The sequence below is a fragment of the Myotis myotis genome, unplaced genomic scaffold (assembly GCF_014108235.1).
Source record: "Myotis myotis isolate mMyoMyo1 unplaced genomic scaffold, mMyoMyo1.p scaffold_m19_p_3, whole genome shotgun sequence".
Taxonomy (NCBI): domain Eukaryota; kingdom Metazoa; phylum Chordata; class Mammalia; order Chiroptera; family Vespertilionidae; genus Myotis; species Myotis myotis.
Genome location: NW_023416335.1, coordinates 56,575,645 through 56,588,021, shown reverse-complemented (window position 1 = coordinate 56,588,021; position 12,377 = coordinate 56,575,645). Strand labels below are relative to the sequence as shown.

Sequence of the window (12,377 nt, the reverse complement as noted above, 5' to 3'; positions counted from 1 at the left end):
ACTCTCAACAATAAAGAATAAATAAATAAATAAATAAATAAATAAATAAATAAATAAATAAATAAGAAAACATATGGTTCTAAGCAGAAGAGAAAAAAAAGAACATAGCAGCTAGTCTAAGGTCAGAGCATCATTGCACAGATCATTTATTTTTTTTTAATAGTCCTTGCTACTATCATTTTAAAAACCCACAACTCTCACCAGCAGAACATTTGGAACAGTATACTCTAGCATTTCAGGGAGATCAAATTTCTTTTCTACAGCTCTTAAGAGGCACCTCTTGAAATTTTCCAGTTAATATTTTCAAAACTCTGTAACAAATAACAGCCCCAGAGAAAAACCTATAATATGACTGTCAGTGAACTTGACTTCCATCATAAAATCAAGACATTGTCAAGCATTTCAGGCATTGAAGTAGCTACCACCTAATAACTATTCGGAAAAAAAATACCCAAATCAGTTTGTCTCATATCAATCTCTTTGACTTTCAAGTCAAAAAAAAGGATAGTCGTTTTTATGTATTTATTTATAAAACTGTAGTCACAATTCCTCCAAGAAATATATCTATAATAATAAAAGCATAATATGCTAATCAGACCAGACGACCTTCCGGATGAAGCCAGGGCTGCGAGGGAAGCCCAGGTCCCTGGTGCCTGCCGGCAGCTGGAGAGAAGCCCAGATCCCTGGTGCCTGCCAGTGGCTGGAGGGAAGCCCGGGTCTCGGGAGCTAGAAGGAAACCGGTGCCAGCAGCTGGGGGAAGGAAGGCCTACTCTTGTACAAATTTCATGCATCGGGCCTCTAGTTTATGTATAAAGAAGAAGTATTGATTCTTGGTAGTGTTACCAAACAACAACAACAAAAAAGAGCAAATTTTAAGTTAGTTCTTTTTTCTTCCTAATACATAAAAAAAAAAAGAATAAATTAACATGAGCATTCATTCATTCGACAAGTTTTTATTAATGATCTATTATTTGCTAGGTACTGTGTTGAGCTTTAAGGCAAATATAAACAGGCACTTTTCCCTGCCTATGAATGTGCAAATAGATGTCAAAAATGAATGAAGACTAAAACTAAGACCACGCCATAAAGTAGAAGCAAACAACCCAAGTCACCCAGGAGTCTAAATTCCTACTTTCATTTCCTTCAGGTTCTGCATTCTACCCTGTGATTTTTAGTCAATGCTTTCTAAGGAAGAAAGAAAAAGGTTGAACAAAAAGTTATTTCTTCCTTTTCCTTCTGTACACAGAAATGAGAGCTTGCTCAGGCTTTGGATTCTTCTCCTCACTCACCCAAAAAGTATTAGCATGGAGAATAATAATGAATTAATGAGGAATAATTTATAAATAACTTAAGAAATATTATCAGTCACTATCATAAAGGAAAAGTCCAAAGACTAATTTTAAAATTTTCCATTATTATGCTTCACCCTTTTCACTTTGAAAAATGGGGGGAGGGGAATCGTTCTTAGTAATTATTAGATGTATTTTTATTAATTGCGGGAGGAAAGATAATGGTCATAAAACTCCAAACATGAAAAATGTATAAGGCCCAACAATACTGTTTTCTGTGATATCTGATTGTTCCAGAAATAAAGGCCCTTTAACTGGCAGTTCATAATTTTGCTCTCTGTTGTTTAAGGAAAGGAAAACACCTGAAAGGAGAGGGCTATGTCTCAAATATATTAGGGGCTCAATTAATGACTGTTGGAAGCTGAAAGAATGCATTGCTATTTCGGGATTCTTGATGCATTAGAACCAGTGCTCTATAAAGTACTTACAATTGACTAGGTCTCAATAAAGACTCCAAATGTCTCTTGATGAGATCCAAAGATTAACAGGAGAAAAGAGTTCCTCATTGAAACAAGGTGTTCTCTATATTATTGCAAACAAATATGACAGGCGTGTTTGGGCTGTGGTCTCCTCTCTGAGTCCCACACGGAGGGGGAGACTTGAACCGGTTCGTGCAAGTAGGAAGTGCTTTCAGGATTAAAGAATAATGAAAGACAGACATAAAATAGATTAAAAGCTTGGGCTGGGTGTGGTACTAGCCCTCTGGAGGGACAGAACACACAGAGAGAGCCAGCTCCGAAAGCTGATTTATTATATGCTCGAATTACAGGAAGTTACATCACATCAGGGTGGGCCTTTGACATCATGAGATCCATCCCCTTAACACTGGGTGGGAGAGTCAGACTGAGTGGCGTCCAGTCTTTGACTGGTCCCGCCCTCAGGGAGTGGCTCTGCCCTCCCCCTGAGTCCCAGCTGACATAAATTAAGCCCAGTGTATTCTAACGGCCCTTAACAACAAATCTCAGGTAAAACTGCATGACAGGTTAGGGAAGTTTTCCGTCATTATTTTTTAAAATAGGTTTCAATTTCTTGCTCTCTTTTCCTCCTTCTGGCACCCCTATGATGCAAATGTTGGTACACTTGAAGTTGTCCCATAGCTCCTTACACTATTCTCATTTGGGAGGGGGGCCAGGGTTCTTTTTTCTTTTTGCTGTTTTGATTGGGTGTTTTTTGCTTCCTTATATTCCAAACTAGAGGCCCGATGCATGAAATTCATGCAAGAGTAGGCTTTCCTTCTCCCGGCTGCCAGCAGGCACCCAGGACCTGGGCTTCCTCAGCCCCGGCTTTGTCCAGAAGATCATCTGGAAGGACATCCGGAAGGATGTCCAGTCTAATTAGCATATTATGCTTTTATTATTATAGATAACTATTTTGATTTTTGACTTCACTTAACTGTTGATCCCCTGTAAATTATTCTTCATATTAGTTATTATGTCCTTCATTTCTGACTGGCTTTTTCTATGGTATCCATGGGGTTTTTTTTTATGCTGTTGAAGTTTTCTCTAAGTTCATCTACTCTTCCCCTGAGTTCATTGAGCATCCTTACACAGTGTTTGGAACTCTGCATCTACTTGATTGCTTGTCTCCATTTTGTTTAGTTATTTTTCTGGAGTTCTGTCCTGTTCTTTCACTTGAGACATGTTTCTTTGTCTCCTCATGTTGGCAGCTTTCCTGTATTTGTTTCTATGTATTAAGTAGAGATGCTATGTCTCCCAGGCTTATGTAGTAGGTGTAGGGGCCAGGGACACAACCTCCCTGTTCACCCAAGCTGGAGTCTCCAGGTGCACCTCCCTCTACATGGTCTGTGTACACCCTTCTGTTGTAGTTGGGCATTGATTACTGTTGGCACATCAATGGGAGTGATGTACTCCAAGGTCCATTGGCTACAAGGACTGGCTGCAACCACAGTGGAGAATCAGCTTTATAGGAGCCCACCCCACAGAGCAGGACTTAATTCAGAGAGGTTCTGCTGCCCACTGAGTCCAGCCCTTGAGTCTGTCGCTTATAGAGGTGGCTGGGTGGTGTTTTGATGTGGTCTGAAGCTATCCACCAGGTGTGCTAGCTCTGGGCTGCCTGAGAGGTACAAGCCAAGGTCAGCCATGGCCTATTATCTGCCCAGGACGATCTGAAATAAAGCTATCTGCAGATGGCTGCTACTTGTGCTGGGCTTAGAGGTGTCCAGGAGAGGCCAGGCTGCTAACTAAGGCTGGCTGCTACTAGTGCTGGGCCTGGGGCCACTTGGTGAGAGGTACAGGGCAAGATTCTACTTGTTTGAGAGATTTTAGGAAAGTCTGAAGCATAAGCCAAGACAGTCCATTCACATGGAAATACCACTGGAAATAGATTAGGTGGGCCCACAAGTTACTGGGGCAGTTCTCAGGAAATCACCAGGACAGGGTGAACAGGGTAAGCTATGTTTATGGAGACTCAGATTTGGCACCTGCCACCTCTGTGGAGGAGGACTCAGAAAGAAAACAATGGCCTCTTCCAGAACTTCCACCTGGGAGAAAGCTTCCCCTCCAGTTCTCACCTTATGCCAGACAATTCAATTATGCCCTGTATGTTACCAAACTCTTTCAAGCTGCTGCCCAGCACTGGAACTCAGAGGGTGTAAGTCTGAGTAAGTCCATATGTGGGCCCTTTAAGAGGAACTGCCTGGGACTCCAGCAGCCCTTTGTCTCACTCAGTCTCAATACCAGCTGGTTTTTACAGCCAGAAGTTATGGTGACTTCTCTTCCTGGCACTGGAACCCTGGACTGGGATACCTGGTGCACGAAATTCATGCACGGGGGGTGGGGGTTGGGGTGTCCCTCAGCCCAGACTGCACACTCTCTAATCTGGTGCCCCTCGTAGGATGTCCGAATGCTGGTTTAGGCCTGATCCCACAGGCCTAAACCAGCATTCGGACATCCTCCTTGCAATCCGGGACCACTGGCTCCTAACCGCTAACCTGCCTGCCTGCCTGCCTGCCTGATCGCCCCTAACCACTCTGCCTGCTGGCCTCTCGCCCCCACTGTCCCCCTTGCTGGCCTGCTTACCCCCAAATGCCCCCCCCCCCGCCACACTGGCCTGCCCACCCTCAACTGCCCTCCCCTCCTGGCCTGATGGCCCCTAACCACCTCTGCCTCCGCCCCGCCACCATGGCTTTGTCCGGAAGGACGTCCAGAAGGTCTCCTGGTCTAATTAGCATATTACCCTTTTATTAGTGTAGATTCCTAAAAAACAAGTGTTGGCCATAATTATTTTTTAAAAAACTAGAATAGAAATGGAAGGAGGAGGAATTTCAGAAATAGAAAAAAGGGAGGTGGACTTTTCCTCAATATTAAATTTATATAAAACTTCATACTTGTATACCTAAAATGATTCTAGGGTTATTTCATAGCACCATCCTCCCCATTCCCTTGAGAACTGCAAGTGAATCCTAGTTTCCATAGCCCCTAAAGAAACAAGTACCTCCAGGTGATTTCTCTCTTAGACCAACTTCATCCAAAAAGAAAGCCTGAGACATACTAGCATATATGTAAAGAGATATTCAATACAGTACGCTCTGGGGAACCAAAATACCTGGAAACTTGAACACCTATCAAGAAATGATATACCTCTGGCTGACTGGCTACCCCTGGTTACCCCTGGGGAAAAAAACAAAGGATTATTGAAGGAGGAAGATTTACTTTTTATTAGCCTTGTATTGCTTAAATTTTTCACAAATTAACTTGTGTATGTGTGTTTATTTATACTCATACACATGCACACTTTTAAAACAAAAGCTATCTAGAGGAAGTACAGGCAAAAGCAAACAGGAACGGCAAAGCCTGGCTCACTCTCCCTGCCCGACTCACAGCTTCCTGGGCCAGGACCCAGCAGACCCAGGCTGGTGTGGCCTGGTTCCAGCTTCAGAGGTTTCTCAGTCTGGGAAGCACTGTGCTTTCTTGCAAGAGGAGGGACATTAATGAGTGGAGGTGATTCAAGAATGCACCCCTATATCCAAAATGCAGAACCTCCCCCAACATTCTTTAGACTTTTACCTTCATGAATTGTACTTTTTATTAAGACCTATCTCACAGTTTCTATTTCCTTTTCCCTACAAACTTTTAAGAGGTCATATCTACCTACATTCCCCACGTCCAGAATAATTTGCATATGTTGCAAAGATTGAGGTCAGGGAAAATGTTTGTGAAAAACTTCCCCTCCACATTGAGTACCAAACCACCTTGACAACAGGTGTTCTTGACAATAAACTCTGAGGAAACAGCTTGTTGACTACTGGCCCAGCTGGCCAATTACACAGTGAAGAGTTCTTCGGATGGAAAACGTTAATCATTAGCCCCACAACAATTTGGGAAGCATTTCCAGTATTCAGAAAACCCTTTAAATGAAATCAGACCAGTGTGTAAGCCAATCCATACCCAGGAGCCAAAAGAAATAAAGGAGTGAATGTTTTATTCTTTAGTGTTTAATAGAATATATAACAAGTCACATAATCAATGATTCATTACTCACACACTGGGAGGAAAACAGTATTGAGTATTTCTGTTATACAACTGGTTGTGAACAGGGAGAACAAAAATCTCTAGAGCATTTAGATAGTTGAATAAATCCTCACTTAAACTTTGGGCATGTCTACAGCGACTTCATCAGTGCCTTTCTAAAAACATAGAGGGATATTTTTCTTGGCTTTCCATTTTGTTAGAAAAGCCTAGTAATCGTATAATCAATTTTTTCCCTTTCCCCTTCTCTTTTGAGAAAACGGCTCTATGATATATAAGACAACATTTTTAACAATTTAATAATTCCAGATAGCTCTGTGGGAATCTTACATTGTTTAGTAGATAAAGTTTTTCAGATGCCTGGAAATAATACATAATTTACATCTTCAAAATTAACATCCATGATGAATGTTTTAACCTTTTATCATTAAATGTCACTAATGCTGCTTGTGTGGTCATAAATGAATTGTCATCAGTTATTTTCAATAGTAATAGCAAAATCTGCCTGCCTATAAAGTCACAAAGACAGTTGTATAATAGTTTACATTACAATTAATGTTTACACACGTCAAAATACATGTAAAATTAAAAACTTGGCTTGGGGGGGGGGAATCACAAAATGTATAAGGTAACAAGAATTCTTAGTCAACTAGAGTCCATCTTCCTACCACACAAAATGATACTGTAACGTAGATATTCTGGTTGAATTTCTTCCAAGTTTCAAGGGCCCCAGTAGAAAAATCTCAATCTTCAAACTTTAATACTCTTAGATTTTTATTATCTAAACTTGTGACAAAGTAAAATTAACTTCAACATAACTTGTTTCTGGCTCTAGGAAACCCTATTTCAGGTAGTATAGCCAGTGGAAACACAAGAGTATTTTATTTATTTCTTAAGAGACAGATTAGTCATCTAAGAAAACTAATTGAGTTTTTAAATGACTTACAGTAAGAAAAAAAAAGAGAGAGAATTCCAAAGGGTTTACTTTGGTAGGTTTATAATACAAATAGTCAGTTTACTATTTTAGAAATTTAAGTCAACTGAGGAAAGTATTTATGATTTAAACTGCAAAAGAAATTCTTAAGGAATTCAACCCCTCCAGTCAACACTTTCTAAATGCTGCAGTATAATTTAGCATTTTTCATGTGGAATACAAAAATGTTTGAATCTTAGGTTGAAATTTACCATAATTTAAAAAGTAAGAAGTTATCAAAGCTTCACCTTACATGGCTTCAATACAATAATAACATTCCATAGAAAATTCCAATAAAAATTGGAATATGTTATGAGCATGGCCAGTTGCCTATTTTGTCTGAGAATTCAGAGTAGGCATTTCCTCAGAGAAGCAATAGGCCCCATATATATGGTTCTGGATTGAAAGAGAAGACAATTTTGGCTTGTATTGTAAATTATCACTTTGTGATCAATACAAAAAGCCAAATACAAACACAAGAACAAAAACAGTACTGAAGAGGAAATAAAAAAAAAAAAAATTAAGTCTCACATCTTCAAGGAATATTTTCCACAACATATAATTTGAAAAATTAGAGTGAATTGGTTCATATTCTACATGTATTAAAAAACAGACAACTTGTTAAACACTAGGTGCAAAAGCATTAAACATGGTACCTGGTTTTTTAACCACCACTGTCAACATGTTTTCTTTTTTAAAAAATTAAAAAAAATTTAATTTATTAAAATCTAATGTCACTCAGTTGTATTTATGAGTCAAATGGTAATTAAAGCCATTACATATGTAAATGCATGTACAGTGAATCAGGATAATGCAGTCATAATTACCTGAATAATTTATGACATTCTCCCAGGTTATTTGAGTGGTGTCTTCACAGGGTTTATTCAAATCTCAATATTCCATCTAAGCTCACAGGTGACAACCAACAAACACTGCAGCCACTTTGTAGTCCTTCTCTGCCCCAAAGCACATGGAGGGAAGAGCCCAAAAGTGCCCCTGTCAAGTCATCCTTACCTGTTATACTCTCTACCGAATGTAAAATGAGTTTCTTACCCAGCCTTTACTTTGGGCTAAAAGTAGAATGCTCTCTGGTATCCACTCCCAACTTTAGAGGGGACAGTCATTCCTTGAAAAAGAAGTCACTTTACTATTTCTAACCATTACATTCCCAGTCTTTCAGATAATGAAATGGGGGAGGGGAGCATTACAGGGCAGCAAGGTTGGGGGCACAGTAAAATTGGTATGGAATAGTACAACTCAAAGTTTTACAAGATAAAACTTATGACTTACGTGGCAGAGACAAAACTTCAGCGGTTTCCCATCACTCCTGGAGTTGTACAGATTTAACAAGGAAAAATCAGAACCTCAGAGTCTTGCCATATGTCGGTGGTTTTATCTGGCCCTCTAAGATGTTCTCAATTATGTGATTTTTGTTGAGTAATCTAACAGAATACCATATGGGCAGAGAAGTCTCTGTGACACTCATATTTGGCCAGAGAGCAACATTCCTAAATCATTTCAGGCTTGAAACAGAGATAAGTTCTGATGCATTACCTAGTCTGAGATCACACTCAACAGGGAAGCAAACACGGCTTCCTGGCTGTCTGCTTCCACTTCCCTTAGGATTACTGTCTCTGTATATAAAGCCAACTTTACCTTTCTAAAAATGCAACCACAATAAAAGACCTCAAAACTTTCTCTATCGCAACTAAAAAAAAAAAAAGAATCAATGGATTAAAAATACAGGTACCTTGATTTAAGTAAACAGCTAATCGACATATTAGTATACAACTAATATCCAAGCAAAACAATATGGAGCAAACTCAGTTTCATAATTATGAATTTTTTCCTAACCCAATTTCTTCATTGATAAGGACATAAGAAACTCATCAAAACCTGTTGCTTAGTATAAACACCATCTGATGCAAGTTACTGGGGGCAAATACAGGAAATATTACAGCATTAGTGAATGAATTAAAAAACTAAATGATTTGTGTAAAATGTTTACATATGGTATATACATATTGGATCACATGAGTCTAAGAATAAAACAGTTCCAATTCTTAACATCTGTTATGGACCTAGTAAGATACAGTACAAGATTTATTTTTAAAAAGAAGGAAAAATAGCACTAATTTGAACAGTGAAAAGAGACTCTTACAAAATCTTAAAAAACATACTCCAGAGAAAAATGTTGAAATAACTGAAAAAAGAAAGGCTTCTCAGTCATCACAGAATACTCAAAGGAGCCTCACAGCATGGAAGATAAGGATTCACTTCCTTTCACGTATGGTATAGACGGGATATGCAGTGGGAATTTATTCCATGTTAGAGAAAAGGTGTAAGGCAACCAGGTCTCCTTCTGTTTCTGTTGCATTTACCCAAAACACCATTTTATGGCTCAGCTCACTTTTCACTGCTTGTCTTCATTTTAAAACATCCCCTTTTACAGCTCTCTACAGATGGGCAGCCCTTGGTGTTTCTATTTCTCTGCAGCTCTGTCACTCACAAAGATTCCACCTTCACTTCAAATAATCCACATACAAGAAGTGGCATTTTCTAATTTTCAGGTTTGCCCAGAAGTCAGCGTTGACTGGGCTTGGGAAAAGTAAGGGTTTTTAATAAGAGATCTTAAGTCTAAGTAATCAAAATCAAACACATTTTGTTTGCTCAAGTAAATAAGATTTTTTTTTTAAAATTCAGGATGTATTATCAACCAGAAAATAAAGTTCAATAACGTAAACCCTACTGGGTAACTCTTTGGTTAGGTTATATAAGTATTAGCAACTTCTAAGTTTAGGACTCAAAACAGTTCAATCAACTGCCAGTGAAGAGTAGATGTTATTCATCTTTATAAAATGCTTTGTGTGTTTTTGTGTACTTTTTTTTCTTAATGTGCATGTACTCAAACGGATGGTACAAACTTCCAACTTCCAAATAATAAATGAGTATGTCTGTTCCTCCCTTCCCATCCCTCCTTCTCTCCTTCCTCCCTCCCCACCCCACCCCCCAAGTCTTAAGAGCTACTGCCATTCACTGCAAGAATACTTGGGCTTTCCTAATCCCCAGGACGTGCATTACTACCCAGCTCCACTGAGTACTGCCGGGGTGACTCCCCCGAAGAGCTTGGTGACTTGGCCTGTCCTGCCCCTGTCAGCTGCAGGACTCTTTCTCCCTCTTGCCAAGAACTGCTGCCATGTCCACCCGTCCAACCACGGGCTTCCTGCAGTGAGCGGAGGAAAAAGGGTGCCTCCTCAGGCTGGAAGTCACGTTCTCCGAGTAACAAGTTTAGGCCACAGGCGAAGGCCTTTATTTCTGCGTGGAGAAGATATGATCCTTCACTGTGCCAGCACTAGATTCTTCTCCTACATCTACCTGTAACTTTTCGAAACTTTATTCATTTACAGTCACTGAACTGCCTTCAGGGGATCCTCATTCCAGGTCCAGTCTTTCATCCAGCCTTCTAAAACTCTACCTTTGAAGAGGGCGAAAAACACTGTCCCCAGTGTTATCGATTCTCATCTCCTAAACCTGGAATGAGTCATAAGGGCTTGAGAAGATTTCAAGAAATCTTCTACACGCTGGACAGGGTCCAGTCAAGTTCTGAACAATTCCATCATTCCCAGGTACTTGGTGACTCTGGACCCCACTACCCCACTAGATCCAGACTGAAGGACAAAACTGGGGGAGGGGTGGTCTGAGGCAGGGGGCAGAGGAAGCAAGGGCGGGGGGGAGTATATCTGGGCTCTCTCGGTTAAGTGGGGTCCAAAGAAGACGAAAAAGCCGAAAGGGTTTGCGACTCCAGGTTCTCAAGTGGGAGACGAGGAGGACTGGCCCAGCTACTGGAGGTGGGGAACAGGGGGAACAGGAGGGCGTGGGGTGGAAGGGGAGTCTAGAATCCTCTGCCGGGCGGGAAGGAGGGGGGAATGGGTGCGCTGGAGTCGGGAGGGGGCCTGGGGAGCTCACTCCCTGCAGAAGACGTACTCGGTGTAGCTGGTCCAGATCTTGTCCTCGCTCTGGTCTGCGCTGGCGAAGGCGCAGGTGCCCGTGGAACTGCACGCCACCATGTGGAAGCCCGACTCGGACAGCTTGTCGAAAGCCTGCTCCAGGAAGTTGAACTTGAGGTAATAGCGCGAGGTGTAGCGCTCGGGGGGCCGGTCAGGGTCCCGGCTCTCGTTCAGGGTGTCCCCGAACACCTCCTTGGCCAGCGAGGTCTTGCCGCACACGGTGATGCGCGCCACTCGCCGGAACTTGGCGTCCGCCTGCGCGTCCCGCCCAATCGTGTAGGAGCCGCGGTAGCCGATGGTGATGTAGCCCGAGCGCCGGCTCCCGTCCAGCGACTGGGACGGCGTGAGCAGCGGGCCCGCCGCTCCCCCGGACGGGCTGCGGCTAGCCGGCTCCAGCGTGGGCGACGGCACCCCGGCCGAGGCGCCCTCCGGCTGCTCGGGCTCCGCGTAGCCCAGCGACAGCAGCTCGTCTCCCAGCGAGCCCTCCTTGGGCACCCCGCGCCTCGGGTGCGGCGGGGGCCCCGGGCCGGGCTGCTGGGGCGCCCCGAGGCGGCGCACGAGCTCGGGCAGCTCGAAGTACTCGGCCTCGCGCTGCAGCCGGCTGCGCTCGGGGAAGTAGTCGGGCAGCACGAGCTGCAAGTCCCGCAGGTAATCCAGGATGTAGCGGAAGAGGAAGCCGTCTCGGTCCAGAAAGAAGCGGCCTTTGCTGTCCCGGGCCAGCTCCTGCGGCTGCTGCTGCGTGAACATGCGCCAGAGCAGCGAGTCCGGCACCGACACCACCGTGCAGCGCCGAGTCACATAGACCTGGCCCCCCACGTTCAGCTCCAGGATATCGGGGAACAGCGGCGGCTCTGCCGAGGAGGATGAGGAGCCGCTGCCGCCCCCGCCGCCCCCGTTGGGTAATCCGCGGGTGCTGTTCGCCAGAGCCATGGCGAAGAGCTGGCCGGGCTGGGGTAGTGCAGGGAGCGGGGCCGCGCACGGGAGCTGCAGCCGCCTTTCCGGGACGTTCGCTCAGCCCGGCGCCCTGGCCACTTCCGCAGCCCGGAGCCGGGAGCCGAGCGGTGCGAGCGCGCCGCTGTGAGCCCGGGGAGCTCCGGTGCGCTCCGGTGCGCTCCGCCCGCCTCGCCCGCGCGCTCCAGGCGAGTGCCAGGTCGCGCCCCGCGCGCCGCTTAAGTAGAGCCGCCCGCTCGGGGCGCCGCGGCGCGCAGGAGGCGGGGGCGGCTGCGGAGCGGCGGAGCCTCGCTCCCCGGGGCGGGAGGGGGGCGGGGGAGAGGGGAATCGATTTGCATTTTAAACGCTGAAGCCGCGCCCGGCCGCTGGCTCCACCCAGACTCGCGAGCTCGTGGGGGCGGGCCGAGTACCGGTTTTCTCTCCTCCCCGCCCCGCGCTCCAGCCCCTTCCCACTCCCGCCCAACTTTCTTTCTTGACCCAAGTGAGCAGACACAGCTGGTGCAGGCCCCTGCAGAAGGGGAGCCTGCTTCGGAGGGGTGGTCCCCACACCCCCTTCCCGTCCCAGCCCCACCCGGCGCCAGGGGACACTGGAAGGAGGACGTCAACTTCC

General features: G+C 44.5%; 1 protein-coding gene across 7 annotated transcripts in view; it reads right to left on the bottom strand.

Annotated features, from left to right (window-relative positions):
* Positions 1-12,019, bottom strand: part of KCTD12 (potassium channel tetramerization domain containing 12) — a 39,289-nt gene extending 27,270 nt beyond the window's left edge. For 2 of the 7 annotated variants that reach the window (XR_004965792.1, XM_036297401.1), the window contains exon 1: positions 10,794-12,015. Coding sequence is in view for 5 of the 7 variants with exons in the window: in XM_036297401.1 (XP_036153294.1) it covers positions 10,794-11,746 (953 nt within the window). In the remaining 2 variants the exon portion in view is untranslated. Of the gene's footprint in view, positions 1-5,772 lie in introns of those variants that run through there. The other 5 variants (XM_036297397.1, XM_036297398.1, XR_004965793.1 and 2 more) reach the window with 4 other exon arrangements.
* Between the last annotated feature and the right edge of the window lie 358 nt (positions 12,020-12,377).